The 22,646-nt window shown below is 46.4% G+C and overlaps 9 protein-coding genes across 9 annotated transcripts; 5 read left to right on the forward strand and 4 right to left on the reverse strand.

Annotated features, from left to right (window-relative positions):
- Positions 1-981: 981 nt before the first annotated feature.
- N7506_004512 (uncharacterized protein) lies at positions 982-1,452 on the forward strand (the record flags this gene model as incomplete). Its single annotated transcript, XM_056953806.1, has 1 exon — positions 982-1,452. The coding sequence occupies one exon, from the start codon at positions 982-984 to the stop codon at positions 1,450-1,452; it is 471 nt and encodes a 156-aa protein (XP_056812695.1).
- Positions 1,453-2,183: 731 nt separating this feature from the next.
- N7506_004513 (cytochrome P450 monooxygenase) lies at positions 2,184-3,162 on the reverse strand (the record flags this gene model as incomplete). The annotated part of the gene is made up of 3 exons (XM_056953807.1): positions 2,184-2,507; positions 2,562-2,829; positions 2,894-3,162. The coding sequence occupies 3 exons, from the start codon at positions 3,160-3,162 to the stop codon at positions 2,184-2,186; spliced, it is 861 nt and encodes a 286-aa protein (XP_056812696.1).
- A 3,238-nt stretch (positions 3,163-6,400) lies between these two features.
- Positions 6,401-7,302, forward strand: N7506_004514 (terpene synthase family protein; the record flags this gene model as incomplete). Its single annotated transcript, XM_056953808.1, has 3 exons — positions 6,401-6,668; positions 6,827-7,079; positions 7,134-7,302. The coding sequence occupies 3 exons, from the start codon at positions 6,401-6,403 to the stop codon at positions 7,300-7,302; spliced, it is 690 nt and encodes a 229-aa protein (XP_056812697.1).
- A 335-nt stretch (positions 7,303-7,637) lies between these two features.
- On the forward strand, positions 7,638-9,033 carry N7506_004515 (FPP/GGPP synthase family protein; the record flags this gene model as incomplete). The annotated part of the gene is made up of 6 exons (XM_056953809.1): positions 7,638-7,850; positions 7,910-8,228; positions 8,287-8,388; positions 8,446-8,506; positions 8,572-8,665; positions 8,716-9,033. The coding sequence occupies 6 exons, from the start codon at positions 7,638-7,640 to the stop codon at positions 9,031-9,033; spliced, it is 1,107 nt and encodes a 368-aa protein (XP_056812698.1).
- A 564-nt stretch (positions 9,034-9,597) lies between these two features.
- N7506_004516 (sugar porter family MFS transporter) lies at positions 9,598-11,586 on the reverse strand (the record flags this gene model as incomplete). Its single annotated transcript, XM_056953810.1, has 8 exons — positions 9,598-9,803; positions 9,853-9,913; positions 9,976-10,132; positions 10,191-10,285; positions 10,331-10,522; positions 10,584-10,990; positions 11,045-11,134; positions 11,193-11,586. 8 exons carry the CDS (start codon positions 11,584-11,586, stop codon positions 9,598-9,600), a joined length of 1,602 nt encoding a protein of 533 aa, XP_056812699.1.
- Positions 11,587-12,263: 677 nt separating this feature from the next.
- N7506_004517 (uncharacterized protein) lies at positions 12,264-13,690 on the forward strand (the record flags this gene model as incomplete). The annotated part of the gene is made up of 3 exons (XM_056953811.1): positions 12,264-12,344; positions 12,397-12,471; positions 12,524-13,690. 3 exons carry the CDS (start codon positions 12,264-12,266, stop codon positions 13,688-13,690), a joined length of 1,323 nt encoding a protein of 440 aa, XP_056812700.1.
- Positions 13,691-17,200: 3,510 nt separating this feature from the next.
- Positions 17,201-18,362, reverse strand: N7506_004518 (Gfo/Idh/MocA family protein; the record flags this gene model as incomplete). Its single annotated transcript, XM_056953812.1, has 3 exons — positions 17,201-17,871; positions 17,918-18,277; positions 18,326-18,362. The coding sequence occupies 3 exons, from the start codon at positions 18,360-18,362 to the stop codon at positions 17,201-17,203; spliced, it is 1,068 nt and encodes a 355-aa protein (XP_056812701.1).
- A 683-nt stretch (positions 18,363-19,045) lies between these two features.
- Positions 19,046-21,043, forward strand: N7506_004519 (clr-1; the record flags this gene model as incomplete). Its single annotated transcript, XM_056953813.1, has 5 exons — positions 19,046-19,077; positions 19,121-19,327; positions 19,354-19,843; positions 19,909-20,256; positions 20,318-21,043. 5 exons carry the CDS (start codon positions 19,046-19,048, stop codon positions 21,041-21,043), a joined length of 1,803 nt encoding a protein of 600 aa, XP_056812702.1.
- Positions 21,044-21,246: 203 nt separating this feature from the next.
- Positions 21,247-22,474, reverse strand: N7506_004520 (Vacuolar protein sorting-associated protein 62; the record flags this gene model as incomplete). The annotated part of the gene is made up of 5 exons (XM_056953814.1): positions 21,247-21,598; positions 21,650-21,811; positions 21,863-21,919; positions 21,969-22,299; positions 22,363-22,474. The coding sequence occupies 5 exons, from the start codon at positions 22,472-22,474 to the stop codon at positions 21,247-21,249; spliced, it is 1,014 nt and encodes a 337-aa protein (XP_056812703.1).
- Positions 22,475-22,646: the final 172 nt, after the last annotated feature.

The raw sequence follows: 22,646 nt of genomic DNA on the forward strand, positions 1-22,646 counted from the left end.
GAGATCGGTACATCCATTGGGTACAAGTAAAGATGCGGTGGGGCGAAGGGGTCCGGAGAAATCGTCGAACCATGCCCCCGGGTGCTTCAAAGGTAGATCACTGCCATGGTGGGTTACTTGGGCGAGGAGTTCTCCGTAAGCTGCAAGAGAGCAAGCGAGCAAAGAAGCAACTGCCGTCAGAGATTACCGAAGCATGAGATTTCACAGTATGTATGCACTCCGTACTCTGTAGAAAACTCCCATAATGATAGCGACCTGTTATTCTCCATACCCTCGAGTTATTTTATGGTGTGTCTCAGGGGCCAATCTCTATTGCCCCACTGAACTATTTATCACGGTTCCAAGGCGCTGGGTTCAAGAGATGCCGCCGTTCGCCTAGCGAGCATTCCGACGTTGGCAATCATTTGACAATGTTGTTTTCTCCGTGCTGTTGGTACTCCGTATACAGGCTAGTGTTGGCTTTTATTGGATCCATTAGTGGAGAGATCTGTAGCATGGACCGATCTGATCCACTGCGGCAAGAAGATCCAGCCTCAGATCTTGTACAAAGATATTGACCAAGTACTCCGTGCTCCATAGGATATCGTGCTCCATACGGAGTACATCATGAATAGTATGAAGTTCCTATGGTTGCCAGTGTACTTACCACTTTTAAGGATTCTTAATAGTCCGGGGCAACAAATAAAAACAATCTGGTTTCCACAAACCGTGTTGGCGACAAGTTATCCTCTGCAAAACAAAGTTCTCAGCCGCGCCACCTGCATCTTATAGCCCTCAAAGCCGCTATTAGACCAGGCACAATTTCTGCAGGTGGGACCAACGATCTACAGAGTAAATTGACTGGATGTACTCCGTACGGAGTACCACATTCAAACGACGGCTGATTTGAAAATGAATACTTCCCCTCCCCTCTCCTAATCCCCCCAAAATAACCCCCCTCCCCCAAACCAATTCAACAATCCGCCAAACACCACTATCACCATGCAGCTTTCTTTCCAAATTTGTGTCGGCGTCCTCGCCGCCTTGTCCACCTCAGCCAACGGCCTTGTGTTCCAAGACAGAATTACACAGGATGTCGAGGGAACTACTTTGACTTTAATCCACGGTGTCCCAGAAGAAGTCGATGTGAAACTCGATACCAACGCCTACACTCAAGATAAGAATGGCTGGGAATTCAACACCGAGGGCCAGGCAGATACCGATGCTGTCATCCGAACTATCGACAGCCCTGCAACCCTTATATGCAAGGAGGGCTCGACCTGCAGCCTTGATCTCGATGGAGCTGACGCACAAGTCTATCAGATAAACAAGATGAATGGGTCTACCTTTTCGCTCCAAGACACAGTCTCTTCGCTTTACGTTTCTCGGTCTGCGGATCTAACTCTCGAGCTCACTCAGGAATTGACCGAGACTGGCCAATTCACATTGCAAAAGATTTCAAGTAGGTTTTGACTTCATCCGTTTGTCTTTGACTCTAAGTCTACGGATCGACTGACCTGAAGTTTAGACTCTGAAAAGCGTTGAGCTGTGTCAGTGCTTGGCAAGGGGACCATGGCTCACCTCAAGATTAAAGGTTGAATCTCGTCACTACGCGGGTATTGAGGGAAGACTTTGATTGATGATGAATACTTATGGGCGGCAGGCTTTTTGTTGATTTTGAATGTATGACTGCGAATTCATATCTCCCTTTCACGTTACGAATGCAAAGGCGGTTCAATACACTAGATTCATCTGAAAATTTGAAAATCTAAAACATAATAATAGGAATGGTGCTAGCTGAGTCTGCGCAGGACACCGACCTTAAGAATGTTTATGCCAACCTTGAAACACGGCATGTGCAGCAAGCTCGGTCTCCAGTGGCACGGCATGTGCGGCAGTTGTAGAAAGCGACGTCAGAACAACCTAGTTTCGTAGACCAGCCTAGTAGCTCTGAAGCACAGTCATATATCGGAAAGCTCCTTCTTGTGCAATTGGGTTTGGTCTTTCAAATCTTGGAATGCCAGTTGATCTTGCCTAACACTCTTAAACTTCATTTAGGTAACGTCTGTCCTGATACACGCATAGCCCTCCAACATAGCAATCAAGCAATCTCTACCATGTAGTACTATCTCTTCGGATGCACATAAATTTATCCCTCAAGTTGTAGGAGAATCCCGAAACCCCGGACCAACCACTGAACATTCTCACTTCAGACCGGAGCTGGATACATTCACGTATAAATCAGGGTACTCCCACAAATATCCCGACCTCGCACTTTGCTGCCATTCTTTCGGATCACTCACCATCTCCAGGTCATAGAGCCAAACGATCTTGGCCAAGGTAAGACGGGCGGACTGAAGGGCCATCATTCGACCGGGACAAATTCTATTTCCAGATCCAAAGGGACGGAAAGCACGGAATTCATCGGTTGGCGCCTTATTGACCCACCTCTCGGGTCGAAATGACTCTGGCTGGTCCCAGTAGACGGATGAACGATGCATCGACAGAGTATCGGCAGACACAGCGACCTGAATATAGTCAGTACGGACTCAAGGGTGAGGTCTTCCGCCATTGTCACATACCCCCTTTGGAACATAAATACCGTCGATTGTCATGCCGAGAGAAACTCGTTGCATGATTTTACCATTGACAGGCGGACTCATCCTGAATGTTTCATTGATACATGCATTGAGGTACACGAGCGGAATGAGCTTCTGATCTGAGATTTCGCTGAGCGTCTGGAAGGCGCCTTTGAGCTCTTCTCTGACTGCCATGAACGCCTGACGATGACACATTAAATAATAGAATAAAGAAATTACTGTAGAACTTGATGTGTCGTATGTTGCACCCCTGTGAATTTGTTAGAAGACATTCTTTGCCATCCTGTCTAAAGCGCCTATGTAATGAAACTCACATGAAGAGGACAAGGTTTTCATCGATTTGGGTGGGTTTTTGCTTTACCTCGGCCAATTTTCCAGACGTGAGGTTGCCTTTGAAACTTGAAACTGGATGTTCTGGGTCCAGGGTATCTCCCTTGGAAGGTCCAACGAATGCATTGACTCTGAGAAATGGCATCAAGTCTAGACCCAAAACCTTGATGGTACGTGCTATAACACGAGAAAATGCATGGAAGGAAGTTCTTCCCATCAAGTAGGACCCAGACTCGATGACAATTGAGCTCATTGGAAAGAATGTTCTGAATCTGTCATATTGAGCTGTGGCTGTATTAGTGTTGATCTTCTCCCCAAGACCTAAAGCTGGGGGAAATGATACCTTTGGCGTTTGGTGGCAATTGATGTCCGATTACAACCCCTGCGGCTAATTCCCAAGCGAAGTCTTGCACGAATTCTGTGAAGTTGAAAGGGGTTTTCTTGTCGTCCAGTACGATTGAATTGATCATGTGCTTTTTGAACACATCACTATGAACATTCTCCAATGTTCCCCTCACCATTTCAGTAAAGATAGGATGAACATCAGTCCTGGCGTCTTTGTGGAGCTTCTTGTTAACTTCAACAACCATGGATTGGTCAATTTCCGTCACGAGTGATACGGCCAGGCCTTGAACCGAACCTGCCTTTGTTGTATTTCGATCGGAAAGAGGCCCATAAATTGAGTTGAAGGCACTAATAGTCGCAAAAGAAAGTTCACTAGGTCCTGTCCGTACAATGGGACCTTTGCAAAACATTAATCCAAGTTTATGAATGGTTATTCGTTGATCTCACCATGCTTTTTGTGAAGCTCTTTCGTGTCTTGAAGCAAGCGCCCTTTACACAGTCTTGTAATTGTCCACAGCTAAAGAGAGTTGGTCAGAAATACAACTTTCACATTTGGGTGATTGTGTTGAGCCTACCGGATGAAGTGCGACTAGCCTGGGCCCCGGAATCTGGGAAAGTTTGTCGAAATAACAACGGTAGATGGAAGCGAGTGTCGCTACGAGAGCGAAACATATCTAAGAAGAGAAAAGTGAGGTTAGAAATGCGCATCCTGATAAATAGTGCCACGATTCTGCGAGTTTCGTACAATCGTGGACAGCATTTTTCAAGGCTTTCAAGGTATTTTGCAAATTATTTCCGAAGTCGCCTCTTCTTAGACCGGTCACAGCTAGTGGTTCTAGCGAAAAGGCGTAAGATACCTAGTTTCTGAAAAACCAGTCTTGAGAGCTTTGGAAGGTAACCTTGGAAATGATTATCCTACCTATGCAACACATTTATAAGGTCAAGCAAATATGTCAACCTTGAGAATTCTCTAGTGTGTCCATGGATCACATGAATTTTCACAAGCAATCCATTTGGGCATCAGGCTTAGTGTATCTATCTCCAAGTGATATTTCCTTGAAACTGCAATCGTCCTGTGATTGGGATGATAGGGACAAGGGAATCAGAAACATAATACAAGTATACCAAGCCTCAAGGGCATGCAATCTACAATACTCCAGTCTTGACAAGCCACCAAAATCATTGCGCACTGTTGTTTAAAACTGTACCTATATCAATAACACGTACTTCAGGCTATGAAGTCAAGGCTCTTCAATACGCCACGCCTACCAACGGCGAACGGGCCTACTGCGGCTGAATTTAAAACTTGTCATTGTAAATCATGTCGTTGCCAATCTTCAGAAGCATATATTGAGTGACTGCAAGCAAGATTGAATAATTGTACAAAAGTCCAATTGAAAGAAGGAGATTCATTACCAACCTTGTTATAGTACAGGAATGGCTGTCAATTTACATGCTATATATTTCCAGGGTTAATGCATGATCAAATGGTTAAGCTCGAAGCCTGTAGAGCCAGATTGGGTCTCCTCTAAGATTCTAAGATTTTTGTGTTTCAATTCAAGGCTTCGTTTAAAATTATGCAATGCAAAAAAGGTGGTAGATTCCTCAGAATATCAGGGCACAACGTTTTGTTTCGGCTAACCCGTGGACAGATCCTAGTAATTTTTGAAGAGTCTTATCCTAGTGAGCATTTTCCTACGCCAAGAGGCAGCCGGTGAACATATGGAAGCACCCTTCAATAATCTCAAGTTGGTCCCAAAAATCACTAGGTTGAACCTTCCCAAAAACAGCAGCAACGAATAGTTCCGCTACGGGGTGATAGGAAGTATCGGCACATCGGATAAGCTGAATATCTCAGTAATTACGCATTGACTGCCTTATTCATGGATTCAATGCCCGGTCTTAAGACCTGATGTGTGGAAAACGGGGAGTCTCAAGTCTTTTCATAGACAGCAAAGATTTCAGTGATAAAAGATATCGGGCGAAGCTCAGGAGCAGTATGTAGCATCAATCTTATGTATTGTGGGAGACGAGGAGAAAAGAAGGAGGAAGAGAGGGAAGCTCCCGATCTACGAATATCTATCAGCGCGGACCCTGCACACCAGGCAGACACCACTGCCGACAAAAGGCCCATCACCTTTATTTTCAGCTTCCAACGTTGATCTTCATTGCTTGAAGCCTGTAATATCAAATAGTCTCACTATTGTATAGTTCGACTAACAATCAACTGCCTTCCAAGATTCATCATACGTCTCTTGACATTGAACAAGGTATGTTTGGATGAGCAGTCCAGCGAGCCAGCGAACCTCTCCCAGCTCAAACTCGGTATTAATTTGGAGACGATATAATTCTTTCAACTCCCATTTTCAGTACATACGACCACAGGGTGTGGAGAACAGGGCTTCCCGTCCGCTCAGCCGTACTTAAGCCACACGCCGGTGAGTTAGTAGTTGGGTGGGTGACCACCAGCGAATCCTTACTGTTGTATGTTTTTATTTTTGTTCTCAAGAGTATGTACAGCTTGGCTGTCTTTTTTCCTGAACTACTTATCGAGTAATGTTGATTGGTTGAGTAAAGAAAGTCTTGGCTAAGCCGTGAACATCACCAAGGGTATCCACGATACTTTCACGTATTTTCTTCCCCCCCTTGATATTAGCATTAGAAGCATATTTCAATGAATCTGTAGGCAATTTGTCCCTTTTCGCGTAGGTCTTGATTATACAGCTATGAGAGGCATAAGCATTTGATACTAGATCCGGAGGGCTCGGAGCCTCCGCATACCATTGATGAGGCGAGACACACGGGGTGCAGTGATATTGATTCGTCTTTGCGATATATACATAAAAAATGATAAGAAAACCTTGGAAGGGAAAACAGAAAAGGGCACGGAATTTTGTACATGCATGCCAGACTACTAGACTACTTTCCAAGTCAGCCAGAACAGTGAAAGTGGTAGAATTTGAATATGCACTAACAATCTATCAATTCCATGTTGACAAAGACAGACTCAAGCGGTCTCTGGGTACATCCATGCATGGCTTTTAGAAAGTATAAGAAGAAGTCAGGAGCTGCTGTGATTTTAATCACCCTCATCAAAGCTCTCTTGTTAAGCTCGAGCTAGGAAGACACCGAAATTGAAAGAAAAAATGAAGTTCCCATATTCTGATCCCATAGATCCACAAGTGATCGCCGAATCTTGCCCTACCCAACTCGATGTGCGTTTGGGAAAGTATGGCTCGATTGCAACAAAAGCCAGCGAAGATTTTCTCCGGCAGTGGAAAGCCATAGGTGGAAACTTCGAAGGAGGCTGCGAATCTGCCAAGGGCTCTCTCATCACTCTTGGATTACCCGAGTGCAAACCAGAGAGAATAGAGGTCTTGACGAAGTTGACAGAATTTCTCTTTGTTGTGGATGGTATATTGTTTATCTTCACCTTTAATCTCATTTGATGATACCAGAGCTAAGACTCTTTTGTTTTAGACACATTCTCGAGTCGAAAATTGGAGGAAGTACGCGATCCATTTCCATTTTCTATCTAGTTTGCTTACATGTCTAGTCATTCTCAACACAAGCCACACAGTCCGAAGAGGCATTCTTGAGCAAGAACTCTACTATCGCAGCAAGTGACAGCCATCACTTGAAGACCCGTGAAAAGCAGATTTATGCTCAAATATTTGTTGAGCTTCTCAAGATCGATCCTAAACGGGGAGGAATGATAATTGAAGTGCTCGATGAATACCGATCTTGTATTGGGACACGAAAGGCAGATGAGATTCAAACATGGGACGAATGGTTGCAATACAGATGGGAAGATGCCGCTTGTCAGTGAGTTGCCTGACACCCTAAAATAATACAGACTCCACCACTCATACTCAATAGTGTTTATATGCCCTTCATTGTCTACGGCTCTGAGCTTGATTTGACCATGGCTGATGTCAAGGCTGTTCAACATATCACTTGGCCCGGCATGGTTGCCACAGCTCTGACCAATGACATCTACAGCTTTGACAGAGAGGCGTCCCTGGAGCTTCAGACGGGGGAAACATAAACAATGCCGTGTGGCGCATGATGACTGAATTTGATATTACGGCTTACGAGGCTAAGGAAAAGGTTTTGCAAGACAAGATCCGTCCACTCGAAAAACAATTTTTGGAAAAAAAGAAAGCTTTCTTGTCGGAAAACGAGCCGTCGGATCTGACATACTTTGTCGAACTCGTTGGGCTGATGGTATCGGGGAACTGGTATTGGGGAGGTTCTTCGATTCGATATCTGAATTGGAGAGAAAATGTACTCCGGTTTGGGGATGTGAATGCTGAAGACCTTGAATTTTATTTTGTTGATGAGAAAAAGGGAAAGTGTTCAGATTACCTCAAACTGGCATCTATGAGGGTGAAAGCCCCGGAGAAATACGAGCTTTCCAATTCTGGGAGTCATGTCGACAATAATGTGCCCAATCATGGGAAAGACTTGTCCAAGGCACCCAAAACAGAAATCAATGCCGATGGCCATGGGTTCGAGGCTAATCGAAGTATTCCTCAGGCTGAACCCGATGCTTCCAATGTTGGCGAGACTGTTCCTGAGACATTATCCAAGGAAGTGAGTCTTCTCGACATCCAAAGCCCGACACGAAGTAAAAACTGATGATTTATGAACAGATACTTCTCGGGCCTATTGAGTATATCAAGGGACTTCCATCGAAAAATGTCCGAGGTATTCTCATCGAAGCACTGGCCTCCTGGTTCACCATACCCGAGGAATCGCTCAATCGCATCGAAAGCATTGTCTCATCTTTACATCACGCATCACTCTTGCTTGACGATGTTGAAGATCAATCCCCGCTTCGTCGGGGAAAACCATCGGCTCATCGTATCTTTGGTGTGTCTCAGACAATCAACTCAGCCAACTACCTCTACGTCACCGCCGTGGACGAATTGCTACACTTAAATGCTAGTACATCTCAGGAAGCCTTTCTTGGTATGATGTCACCATTGGCGCTCACGAAGTGAATTATCAATACTTACCGTTTAAGCAGACGAGATGAACAATCTCCACATCGGACAAAGCTATGATATCCATTGGGCTCGCAGGAGCAGTTTTCCCTCTGTGGCCGAATATATGCAAATGATCCAATTCAGTAAGCGAAAGCAAGGTGACTTACATCCATGCAGACACTGATAGACATCCTTTTTAGAAACTGGAGGGTTATTTTGCATGCTCGGTCGCTTGATATACGCACAAGCGCAAGAACCACGGTATGTCATTAACAACAAAATCGGACCCAAAAATTTGCCATTTTAATTGACCTTTTGCCTTACAGAAAAATTGGAATCGATGACTTGATCAGCTTCTTAACACTCATGGGACAGTATTTCCAAATTCGGGACGATTACATCAATCTCACTTCAAAGACGGTATGCAGTTTCGGAACCTTTTCACTATAACAAAAAGCTAACAGACTTAGTTCCAGGAGCAAAAGGGATATGCTGAGGACCTTGATGAAGGGAAACTATCATTCCCCCTTATACATCTTCTGTCTCATTCCCCGGATCATCTCCTGATCGAGAATATTCTCCACGAGCGATCTAAGAACGGGAAGATGTCATTTGAAGCCAAGGAGCTCATACTGGAGAAGATGAACCAGACCAAGAGTCTTGAATTCACAAAGGAGACTCTTGCATCTCTGGAGTCCCAGACAAGAAGTGCACTCTCCAAGCTGGAGAAACAGTCGGGGACAAGTAACTTCATGCTCCAGTATTTGATTGAGCGGCTCTGTGTGTAAAATTCTTCTACAAAAACCCTCTCGAACTTTCACAATCGATGCATCCTTTCTGAAGCACGGTTTTCTTGTTCCTGAGCTGGAGGAATTTATTTAGGGTTTTGTTTGCGATACGGAGATTAGCAACTAGAGATTGACACCAGAGTTTGGTCAATTTATCATCTTGGCAGATTGAGCCTCGTTCCTAACAAACACTATGTCGTCTATATTCTTGGAAATGGAGAGGGGAAAAAACAACAACAAAAACATACAACAGTGAGGATTCGCTGGTGGTCACCCACCCAACTACTAACTCACCGGCTGTGGCTTAAATACAGCTAAACAGACGGGAAGCCTTGTTGTCACCAATCTATCATCCAAGATATAAATGAGAATTTGAGAAAGGGCGCATTATTTTCCAAATTCCCTTCATCATCCTCAAGGATCGGTCGCAACTGATCCCGCCATACATTCAATGAATACTTGGAGTGAAACCGCTGTTATAATGCGTTTCAATTCCATTGCCATAAAGCTGACAGGCCATGTCTCCGCGGAGTTGGTAAGCAACTGGCAGAATACTCCAGAGCATTAGGCAATCATCTGCTCCTCTGACTTCTCGAATGACCCCGGCTCATTCTCATCATCATTGAAACCATCATTTTTACTGAATCCGCGTTCCGCCAACACATTACCATGTAACTCAAATGCCTGTTCCATCTTCCAGAAGAAAGGACTGGGTGTGGAGAACAATTGCTCGATTGATTCCAGGGAGCGATTAGATGTTTCCGGGTAGACTAAATTGTTAGCTATCGGGTTGATATTCAATTTGGTATCGAGACGTACAGAGATAAATAACGGGGATCCAGAGCAAATTAAGGCCGGCATAGAGGAAGTAAGTGCGGCTCTATTGAAATGATGGTTAGCTTCCTCTGCAACATGAAGACTACCTAAGGGTTTCAAACTCACAGTTAGAGCAGCGAACATGATCGGATTTACTAGAGTTGTCATGCCAACACCAATAGCCCAACCGGTGATTCCGAAGCCATTTCCCTGGCCTCGCAGATTGCTGGGAAATATTTCCGTAGGCACCAAGAATGCGACAGTACCCCACGTCGCAGCATAACTGCGATGAGATAAAAGATTAGTACAAAAAGACATCAAGCAGGATGTGCTCGACATACGCAAGATTGAATAAAAACAACATAGCAGTAGAACCGGGAGCGAACTGAGTCGACTTATCAGGATTATGCAACGAGCCCTCGTAGACAGCCCCAGTCTATCAAATGGTAAGCAGGCGAAATAAACAGAGATGGAGACGCACAATCAGGTTGACAATAAACAAAGCGGCTGCACCACCTATCAGGCAAACACGACGGCCTATGCGGTCGACAATCTGGGCACTTATGAGGGTGCCAAAAATACCAATTGTGTTGATACCACCGGCCAGACCATTTATTGTAAGTGTGCTATACCCAGCTTGATGGAGAAGAACCGGAGCATAAGCAGTGACAGCCTAGGTTCGGTAAGATCAGACATTTTGAGCAAAAGCAGAGACGTGGTGAAGTCACACTTACAGTGATACCCGTCCAGGAGGCCATGATCTGTAGCCAGATACATAGCCAAGCTCGCCTGCCCAAATTCGGATACTGCTTTCCACCCTGCCCGAACAAGATCTTTACGAATTTAAAAGGGTCGCGTTCACCTTCCTCCGCTAAGGTAGCAATTTCAAAGAACTCTTGATCAATTTGCTGAGGGGTAGAAGAGTCTTGTCGAAGGTGCTCTAACAGCTCACGAGCCTCTTGCTTGCGACCAACTGAAGCGAGGTATCTGGGACTATCGGGCAGCATCCTGATGAAACAGAGAAGAATCAAGGCTGGAACGCATTGGAAAGCGAGCAAAAATCGCCATCGCACGTCCGAGTAGCCGTTGTCGATGAAAGCGAGACCGAAGGAAATCCAATATGCGACTGATATGCCAAGGTCTAGAAAGTGTAAGCAATAAGATGGCGAAATGATACATTGGAAGGCCATCTTACAATTTGCAACGAAAACGTAGCCTAAATAACCGCCACGATGATCTGCTGTTGAAGTTTCCGAGACCAAGACAGGGGTAATACCAGTCAAAGCTATGTCATTGTCAGTAAATGGGAATTAGAACATTCGTTTATTCACTTATTCACTTACCTCCAGTGCCGATACCGGTCAGCACTCGAGCGCAAATCATGAAATCTGAATTCTGAGCGGCACTCTGTAACGCCCCACCGACCAAGGCGAAAAATGAACCCATCAGAAGACCATTGATACGACCAATCCGGTCAGCCAAGTATCCTCCAGCAAAGCAACCAAAGATAGCACCCAGGTAATAAACACTGACAATGCCACCTTGGTGCGTGGTGTCGGTCACAGTGCCATCTGGTTTACCGATACCGACCTCTGTGACGTATCTAGGCGAAGCATTAACGCCGCCCATGACACCTTGGTCATAGCCCTCGAAGAAGATGGAAATGAGGGAGAAAAGTTGTATAGCAAAGTTCAGCTGGCGCGGCGAGAGTCGCTTCCATAGCGTCGTATAACTCATATTTGGTATTGCTCTCTAAATTCATTGTCAAGGAAAAGTGGATTTTCCTGAATCATTTATAGATCATATATGCTCGTTCCCCGGGCTATCGGATCGGAGGTCTTTCTGGGGAAACTGCCGAGGTCCGGTATGCCGGTAGCTCTCATTTAAACGTGTAGCCGCTTAACAGAGCCTCTGCTATTGGTCGCTTGTGAGGCCCTGAACATAAGGGGAAGCTGCCCCAACAATCAATATGCAGGGGAATCTGGGGAAGGATAGGATCACCATACGGATTTAAGCGTTTAGCCGACATGGCTCGCTGAAGCGTGCAGACGTTCTGCCAGAACAGTGTCGAATTGGCCAATCGGGGAAATGCGGAAAACTCTAACTTGTCATCATTCAGCTACAATTGCCGTTAAAGGTGCACCATTAATGACTAATGTAGAAGCTGACATATCCAGAACCTTGAAGTTGTGTCATGATAAGTTCTTGTCGTGGCTCAGCGAAAGAGCAATAGGCGTTTTGCCGACTCCCCATTTAGCCGTCATGCATCCGAAGTATAATGTCGGGCTTGTTATCTATTTACACTCGGCAGGCCATGGGATCTCGGTTTCCATTAAATAGTGTCGAGGCCCTCGCTCATTTGTTTCTCTACACAATCCGGCTCAAGACGTCAAGGCCCCTATCCCGATCACACAATGGCTTCGAGCACGACCAACGGTACTGCTGACCATGCCTTGGATCTGACTGTTCTCGGCCTGAACAGCGGGACGTCGATGGTCAGTACTCCATTTTGATTGTGACAGGAAAATGATCTAACAGTGAGTAAAGGATGGCATCGACTGTGCCCTTTGCCGCTTCCGCCAGGAGACCCCTGAGTCCCCAATGCACTTTGAGCTGCTGAAGGTAAACATTTTGACTGTTCCGATGAACCAAAACTTACTGACATTGGTGATAGTATGGAGAAATTCCGCTGGAGCCAGTCATCAAGAAACGGATCATGAATATGATCCTGCGCAACCAAACATCCCCATCCGAGTTATCGGAAGTAAATGTCATCCTCGGCGAGACATTTGCATCCGCAGTGCATCAGTTTTGCAAGGAGCAAAACGTCGACATCGAATCTATTGATGTGCTAGGCTCCCATGGCCAAACAATCTGGCTTCTCTCGATGCCGGAACAAGGAGAAACACGGAGCGCACTGACGATGGCTGAGGGCTCGTTCCTGGCCTCGCGTACCGGTATCACCTCAGTGACCGACTTCCGCGTGAGCGATCAAGCTGCTGGACGACAGGGTGCGCCGCTGATTGCCTTTTTCGACGCCCTCGTGTTACATCACCCGACTAAGTTACGTGCCTGTCAAAACATCGGTGGTATCGCAAATGTATGCTTTATCCCGCCTGACACCCACGGTGGTGTAGACGGATGTTACGACTTTGATACCGGCCCTGGTAATGTGTTTATCGATGCGGTCGTTCGCTATTATACAGACGGTGAACAGGAGTACGACAAGGATGGCGAGATGGGTGCACGTGGTATCGTTGATCAAGAGCTTGTAGACGAATTCCTTTGTCACAAGTATTTTGCTCTTGATCCACCGAAGACTACAGGCCGTGAAGTTTTCCGCGATACCCTCGCACACGACCTCATTGTCAAAGCTGAATCAAAAGGACTTAGTCCTGATGATGTCGTTGCGACTATTACACGCGTTACTGCACAGGCTATTGTGGATCACTACCGTCGATATGCCCCGAAAGATCTTGAGATCGCAGAAATCTTCATGTGTGGTGGTGGCGCATATAATCCGAACATCAGCGGATATATCCAGAAGCACTATCCGAACACTCGTATTCTAATGCTTGACGAGGCTGGTATCCCAGCAGGCGCAAAGGAGGCTATCACCTTTGCCTGGCAGGGTATGGAAGCTGTGGTTGGTCGTTCTATTCCTGTTCCTACACGTGTCGAGACCCGTCAAGAGTATGTTCTTGGAAAAGTGTCCCCTGGAAAGAACTACCGAAAGGTTCTGCAGCAAGGTATGCAGTTTGGTGCCGGGCGGGACCATCTATCTCCAGTGAAGGAGCTGGTCAACTACGTCGACGGCAAGGTTTTCAATAACAAGTGGTAATTTACTTATAAACATTGCGATTCTGCTTCATAGAATGTTGTAGATAGTCTATACAGAGTTGATAGATGCGAACAGAGGAAGGATCAATATGGCAAGATTGATACTATGGAAGATGCGTAAGGAGAGAGAAGCAGAGAGAGCGAGGAAGGCAGAAGACATGGAGCGAGCAGACGAGATCGCAGGGGAGTCACGTGATCTAGGCACCTGCCCTGCTCTCCAACAAGAGTCTTTTGGATAGATAACCCAAGCACTATTTAAAAAAAAAAAGTCAATAAGCTCTTTGTTAGGTTAACCTCGAGGAGCACTACGCTATGCCTTCTAGAACCGATATATATACAGTGAAGGCAACTTCGTAAAACTCCTCTCTGATTTAACTGGACTTCTATCGACATAAAAACCTTGGAAAGTACATTAATATCTTTATGATAATCGTTAATCTAGAGATCTTTAGCGCAAAGAACATCCTTTTATCTTACTAAACGATACTTTATGTGATCCCAGATTAAGTAGTACCAAGCCCCCACCTCACCCACACGTTCTCACCTTGCTCACCTTCTCACCCGTCATCCAACCCACCTTCAACACCCCCAACACCCAAATCGCCCATGCCCACCCTGGTGAACTAGCTCTCGCTGCCTATAGTCATTTAGGCTTCCTTCCTCTCGACCGCGCTCTACGATGCGGCTTAAGTACGGCTGAGCGGACGGGAGGCCCTGTTCTCCACACCCTGTGGTCGTATGTACTTAGTAAATGTTGAGAACCAAATATAATCTCATAATTTTTTTACCAAACAGAAAACGTGATGTTGCGCAACTTAGGGTTTAAACGCCACACGGAGTGTACAGTGATGGATTCTGAAGGTCTAAAACTCTATGGACCCTCTGTATTCCAGAATTGCACCTTAGTAGCGTGAAGATCACGTATGAACCTCAATCCAGCGCTTTGCTGGTTTTTTCAAATTGGTCCACGACACAAAAACATGGGCACTGAAGAGTTGAAATGGGATATTCGTCCTGGCTGTGCTTTGCCGAAGGCACTTCGACGCATGCCTTGCATTCTATTTTGCTCGAAGACTAGAATTTCGTTTTGTTTCGTCCGTTGAGCCCCGATGTGAACATCAGACGCTTGCTGCCCAAAGAATAATGTCATCAATGCCATACATGCCATGAGCCAGTCCCGCAAATACACCATTGAATTGAATGCTAAAGTGGATCAGAGCTTTGGGCATCACGTCGACTAAATCGCCATGGATTCGAAGCTCTGGTCGAAGGTGTACCGGCCTGAATCGTCGAACCTGAAGGGTTTTCATGGTCATATTTGTTTTGACAGCGACATTCTTTCTGTCACGTCTGTCACCGTGCCTCCAGATCCACCAGTGGTAAGCATAGAAGATCTCGGATCAGGCTTCAGGCAGGACGCGCAGACGAATGAGTTTTCGGATGGTAAAGTTTCAAGTCCAATACACTTCGCATGCTGCCATATGCCGCACTCACTGCAGTGTATGCCTAGGGTTTCTAGCCCAGTACGCTCAACACAGCAGGGCACGGACAGGTGGAGGTGCTGTAATTCAATATCTTGAATCTGGGGTAATGAGTCATAGTACCATTGTTCAACCTTGAAAGAAGACTGCGCGAAAGATACTGCATCTCTTGGCTCTGATACCTGAAGAATATTTGCCAAAACCTCCGAGGGCAGGGGCAAAGACCACTTCTCTCGATATGCCCAGTCCATCCTACTGCAACTAGAGGACATGATCTGAGATAACAAACGAAACCCCGGAGAGCATTCCATTGACGAAGAGTCAGTCAGGAGCGGAAAAACTTCGCCACACTTGATCTCACCCGAAGAAAACTCAACAAAGACGATATCTTGCGGTGAGATCAAGATAGATTGAGTCCTTTGAGCAATGCAGCCAGAAGTGTTAATGAGGCTTTGGGATCTCTCAACCGCGGCGCGAAGGGATTGAGGCCATTCAAGATCTTCTTGTAACAAGACAAGAAATCCATGGAACCAATAATGTTCGCTTTCTGGGAAATCCCAGGCAGGAATGGAGCTATTAGAGACGGGTAATGGAGCATCGTCGGTGTAAAGCACCTCGAAATCCCAAGAAGCAAGACGTAGCAGAGCTCGACTGATACAGTTAAATACGGGACTCCCATAATACCAGGACATCGGATCGCCGATCCAAGGACGCCACATAGAGACAAAGTCAATGAAAAATAATTGTGAAAGCTCGGTCATGGCCGTAGGTAAGTTGACCGGGTGAAACCATGGCTTCCAGGTCCCTGGATCGAGTTTTAAATTGTTGTGTCCCTCACAATCAGGAAAAAAAGGAGGACTCCTTTGGCGTAAGTTCTCAGTTGAAATACCCGGGGCCGCGCATATTTCGGCCAGGGTAGCTTCAAGCGAAACAGGCATAAACATGGATGCATGGCGCGCCCGCATCGAGATAATAAACGTGCCCGCATCTCGATTGACAGTGTAGACATAGTCGAAGGATGGACTGAATGGACTGGGGAATGGAACTTTGTGCCACTTTCCAAGATCGAGACTCATATCACGGATTTTAATGGCCATATCAGTTGTCTGGACCGATTCTGGTGGGCTCACTCGGAGACTTGAATGACAGAGACGGTACCAGCAGTCTGACACAAAGCATAAGCATTTTGATAAGAATCATCTCGTTTACTGACCATCGACACGTAAATTCCATAGACCCCTTGATCCCATGTTGGTGGCCTTGGCGACAAGAATGATTTCATGCAAAAAACGGAAAGAAAAAAAAAAGATTGGTCAGGCGTGAGGGCTCACAGTCAATGAGAGACCTGCAAGGTAAAGATCTGGGTTGGACATTGAGAGGGTTGTTGATCTCTACCAAATGGCGGGGAGTGTCTCAAATGTGTGTTTGCAATGTTTGACTGGGAATCCGGGATCATGGCAATGGACTGCATGCATGAAGTGTTGAGTCAGGGTCGCCAATAGCGGATAAGCATCTACATTGTCAGGCTCACTCGATATCAACCGAATAAAGTTCCAAATTGGTGAACTCCGCAGCACCAAACAGAATTATACCATTGAAGGTGCCATTTCAAAGAGCCGGGCGATCTATCAAAGAAAAACAAGTTGAGTCAATATTTTCAAGCGTGATGTATCAAACTTGGCTGTGCCAAGTGCTGCGGTACCAATTTGTCGGGGCTGCTGCCTGATTTGTCAGGCCCCAGCGCAGCTAGGTAACTAACTAACTAACTAACCGTAGACTGAAAGCTTCTCTCTCTCTCTCTCTCTTTTTAACTCGCAATAGAATACACTCTATGGTTGTTGCAAATTCCTGCTCTTAATATAAGTTTATAAGTGTAGCGCCTCACAACCTATTATTTCCGTCTACAACTATGAATTGTCTTCAACAAGTGAACAGTGACCTATTTTCGTTTGTTATTTAGGCTAATCTCACATTGAACTTCTAATCTGATTCCATATGCCATAGAAAAGTGTAATCATCGCAATTATTATTCAGACGACATGATCTTGCGGAAATCTGGCCCCGCCTCTCTCTCGTACCCCGTCCATTAGCTCCAAAACTCTCAAAGTCTCATCCCACGGCATGACGGAATTTTGAGTCTTGTCTGCAGCAATGTCTTGAGCCACTGCGTCTGCTTCATAATAAAAACCATATCCAGGGTGAGAGAAAGCATATTCCTTCCTCCCGGAGTCATTATCCCGCGGATACAAGGTAAACTTGCTAGGCATAGACGTCCCAGGACCCTCAATCGTGATAACGCCTTTAGACCCTTCGATTCTGGCAAATATGGGATCGGACTTTGTCTTCATGCTCGAGGTCAAAATTCCCTGGCGACCGCTTTCGGGATAATGCAACAACATTGACGTAGCGATGTCAATTTCTTCGCTGATCGTCTGGGCTGAAAATACGTGAGGGGTGGCAGCCTTCTCTCCGATTTGATCATCCAGGAGTAGCAGTCCCCATGTAATCGGGTAAATTCCCATATCAAGCAGCGACCCGCCACCCAATGCCACATTTTTCAAGCGAGATGAGCTTGGCAGACTCTCAAGATCAAATTGTAGACCAAAGTCGCAAAACACCCGATGGACTTCTCCAATAAGCTGCTCCTCGTGGACGACCTTCTGAAGCTTTTGACACAAAGGTGTAAATCGCGTCCAAAGAGCTATTCTCCGTTAGTGAAGTCCAAATCTTGAAGGACCACAACTTACCCTCCATAATAAAAACGCCCTGCTTCCTCGCAGCATCAAAGACCTCGGTAGCCTCGCGGCGGTTTAAAGTAAATGGCTTCTCGCACAGAACATGTTTTCCATGGGCTATGGCGTCCAAACATGCCTGCTTGTGGAACGCATGTGGAGTTCCGATATAAACAATATCCACCTCAGGATCTGCGTAAACCGCATCGTAGGTTCCATAAGTAGCCGCAGTACTTTCCGGTGCAAACTTCCGTATGAAATCTTCAGCCTTCTGCTTAGATGAGGATCCGATCGCTTGAATTATATGTTTGGCTGACTTGTCCTCTCTTGGGAGAACGAGGTCTCCGACAAACCAGGAAGAGATAAGTCCGGTGCCTATAGATAATCAGTGGGTGATCACGGCAGGGATCGAACTTTACTAACCGATGACGCCCCATCTCAGTGTTGGGTGACCCATCATGGATAAATGATAGAGCAATCTGAGCAGCGAGTATGAAATGGAGATGTAGACGGGGCAATCAAGGTGTTTTAAATAATTATCACAAAGTTATTCCGTCCGGAGTACTCCAAATTTTGTGGGGAAGGCTACCCTTAATTGGACGGGGGTACTCGGGCCGGAAAGACCCACTTCATATCTCGGCGGGAGGCCATTCGTAGAGTAACGTTTCGGCGAGTAGGAGAGAAAATCTCCACGGTTCAAAGGATGCAAAATCCGATTGTGTCTTTGAAACTGTATCAGCAACCTTGATGAGCATCTTGAATATATTCAAACTTTCTTTCGAGTCCTCGAAAGCGGTTCGAACGGTGTATGAGCCCTCGTAAGTTTTACGAATTGTAGTCTGCGAAACACTCCGTCCATATTTCCCAGTGAGTGCATAGAGACCAAGTTGAAAATTCTTTGTGCAAACGACGACAAAGATAGCAGAGAAAGAAAATCGATCAACAGTCGAAGTAAATTTGTGGGCTGATATAGATGGCCGGGGAAGTTGCCGATGGCTCCACTTTGCACTAGCGTCAGGCAACGGATGGCATATTTAGGCTCCCGAGCTTCCCCGTCACTTTCCCCATTGCCCTATTACAATGACCACTCGCCTTGAGAGACACAGGCAGAGCTCACATCGCGAGGTTTGACATCTTATCATCATGACGGAGCAATCCCCCGACCTGCCGAATATGTGAGTCACATCATGCAAGGAGTTGACCCCACTTACCGGCCAGTAGCACTGTCACCCCAGAGAGAAGCACGAAACGAAAGGCGTCCACAGCAACACCCGGCGAGATCTATCCTCGTAAAAGAGCGGCTACTGCATGTCAAATTTGCCGGCGTCGGAAAACAAGATGTGACAATGTTCGACCCACATGTGGATTTTGTGCGGACATAGGCGCTACATGCTCCTATCAACCTACGGGGCAGGAGAGCAATGCGTAAGTGCTGCTGATTCGTCAGATAGGCGTGGCGCTGAATTTAATAGTTTTGATCCCGCTAGCATGGCTCTATTAGAGAAGATGAACTATGTTGTGTCGCTTCTTGAAACCCAACGCACTCACCCTGTAGAGGGGATCCCGGCAACAACACCCGATACTAGTACTAACACAGTCTCCCCCAGAGGCGCTATAAACACTCACGATGACCACATCTCAGTATCCTCCCAGGTCCTCTCTCATTGCAATCTATCTTGCCGCGTGTTGCAGTGGCCCATTCTTCAGAACCCACGTCACAATGGGATACTGGATTCGATGTTTGTGTTGGAGAAGGACGACTTGACAACGCAAGTTTCACGCTCGCGATGGGTCATTGAGGAGAACTTTCCAACTCACGTGCGCGCTTTTCTTGCCAATGTTCATACCAAAAATCCGGTAGTTGAGCACAAAGCATTGCTCCAACATGCGAACGACATTTCAGAGAATGGCATCTCGTGGGATGGACCAAGCTGTTTGGTGGTATGTTTGACTGGGGGCTCTCAAACCCTTGCTACAATACTGTGCTAATGACCAGGTGTTCATAGCTGCTGACTTCGGCTCTGGGTATCATATCGACTACTTTTCAGCGTGTTTCAACCACGCAGCAGGCTCCACCCGAGGCTGATAGGTCTCTGGCTGACTCCTGCTATTTTGCAGCCCGAAAGCGGATAGGTCTACTGAGCATATCATCCCTTCTATATCTCCAATGCTATTTTCTTTCTGGTATTTATGAGATGTATACTCTGAAACCGTTGGAAGCATGGCACTCCTTCTACGTGGTTTCTACCGCGATACCTCCTTACATCCGCACCAGGAATCCTGGATCAATGAGCACCGAAACGAGTGACCTCGAGGAGCGCCTCTTTTGGTCTGCATCAAAATCGGAGTTGTGCGTTGTTCAGTCTTGAATGAAAGCGGCTTACAGCTGACGGCTTTGGATTTCATTCTAGTGAGCTCCGCATTGAGCTGGACCTCCCCGCTCTCTTGGGCCCCGAGCCCAGTTTTCCAGTGGACTATCCAAACCCTCCAGCAGGTGGAGATGACATCCCCGAAGAATTCCCTCTAGAGGAGAGCTGGTATTATTACCTGTTCGAAGTGTCCCAAAAGCGCACGATGGACCAAGTCATTGGCACGTTTTACTCAAGCACGCATGACACCAAACTCCTTCAAACCCCTATTGAATCCCTGATTCACAATGCGATGGAGCTGGAGAGGCATCAGACCCTCGCTGCGTCGAGACTTCCGCCATGGCTGCAGTTTAAAGAGGGCGAAGCCTCCGACCGAGAACTACCATATTTCATCCGGACTCGATCTCTTGCTGTGCAGGACGGTATACTTCGGCCTTTCTTATTTCTTGGTATCCACTCAACTACACTACAGCCCCCTGCTGTTTATGCATTTGCTCAACGCTGCCTGGAAGGCTGCTATGCTATCATCGACCTTGTTAACATTCAGCATCGGCATCACGGAAGCTGGTTCCAAGCTCGCGCGGCTTTTCGCTGTGGGCTTTCTATCATCGCGGCGAAGAAAAGTCAGAGAGTTGCAGTTCGCTCGGACTGGAGACAATTCGCGGAGAAGGCTTCAAGTATTTTAGAGTTCTGGGGCAGAGACGCTCTCGACTTACAAAGGCTGGGAGTTCTCTTTCGCTCTATTTATGAAGAGATGTCGACTTCGGATTGACGAGACATGAGGAGAGATGGGACATCAGGAATTTCGTTGTTCTGATCGAGAAGAGCGAACGCCTTTCTGGGCCTGTACAAGTCTTGAAATGTGCAATGTTGCCTCTCATGCATGGATTTTATGCCATACAGGCGACTTGAAATATTTCTATAAAACGCGCAACCATAGGCTAACGTAACAGCATATCACATACCCCATCTTCATTATTCTGTCGAATTTCCAGACCAAATCCTGAATGGGAGCACAACGCATGGCTTAGATGGACAGATCAGCTTCCTGCCTAAGCCTTTGAACTTTGGGCCGTTCGGACCAGCCACGTTTTTGGCTTGTCCGAAAATTTCGGGTTCACCGGGAGGCTGGTCATCTCCCCACTTCCCATTGAAATTCAGCCATGCAACTGGGTCTCTTGAATTAACAGCATCGAAGGCGGCTGTTTTGGAGTCGTAGGTGTAGAAATATGCGTTCAGGGTAGGGTCCCAGAGACTTCCCCGGTCTGTGTAATCCATTACAAACCCTACGGGGAGATTTATGCCTGGGATTGCATGATCATGTTGTCTAGTCATGTCAGTAATGACAGGAAGCATGGAAATTTTGGGAACAACCCACCCGGAGGTTGCGTAGTTAGCATGAGTTCCGTTTCCCGAGTAGGCGTAGGGCCGTTTCCCTTGCTTCTCAACGGCGTGGTATGTGAAGGCTTGGCCACTCGCGTGCTGGCTATACCAAATTGCAGTAGGCTGGCTTTTGTGGAATCGGATCATGTTGTGTTCCCTGTATGTCGAGGTGAGTTTGGAAAATCAGAGCGAATCTTCTCTAGCTTACCAGTCCCCAATGTGATCCCCGAATTCCATCTTCAAAACTTTATCGCCTTTATTAAATCTGAAAACATCAGCGAAAACAAACGCATATGAGGATTTCCCATACTTACGCATAGAAGTAAAAGTAAAAGGCATCGACCGTCTCATTTCCACGATTGGCGAGAATGATCGCACTTCCCGTGCCATTTCCAATGCGCCCATCGTTGTCTGGGGCTATACCTCGAATCCATGCTGGCTGTGGGTTGGCCTCAATGCCTTCGTGGGACGTCAAATATACACTTGTATTGCCGAGGCTGTTCAAGGTGTCAAGGTTACTCAGATCTAAAGGACATTGAACACCCTCAATGGAAGTCCAATTGACCTTGGGGACAGTATGATCAATCTGTGCTTGGATGTCACTGGGCATGTATGTTTCCTGGCTGTGAAGCCAGACCAGCGGTGCTGTTCGGTATGATTAACAAAGTGCGAATGAAAATTTGCTAATTACAGTCTTGGAATCCTCACCATAGTCTAGAACATATTGCGGGACATGTTCTGGTGCCTTTTCGCTGACCAAACCACGAACGGAGTTGGTCGACGTTAGGGCAACGAGCGCCAACCACATGAGGTGAAGCATTTCGAAGGTTTGTGACGATACTGCCCACTGCTGTGTATCCTTGCCAGGGCTCTATAAAGCTCACAGCCTTGAAATCGGAAAGAATGTGGGCTTCTCAGGGCTTTTTATAAGTATCTCAGGCCAACATGACGTTGTGATCAGTATGACCTCGTGGGTAAGAGGTTGTTACCAG

Source organism: Penicillium brevicompactum (genome assembly GCF_028827555.1).
Source record: "Penicillium brevicompactum strain IBT 35665 chromosome Unknown utg000003l_segment0_segment0, whole genome shotgun sequence".
In the NCBI taxonomy this organism is placed as follows: Eukaryota; Fungi; Ascomycota; class Eurotiomycetes; order Eurotiales; family Aspergillaceae; genus Penicillium; species Penicillium brevicompactum.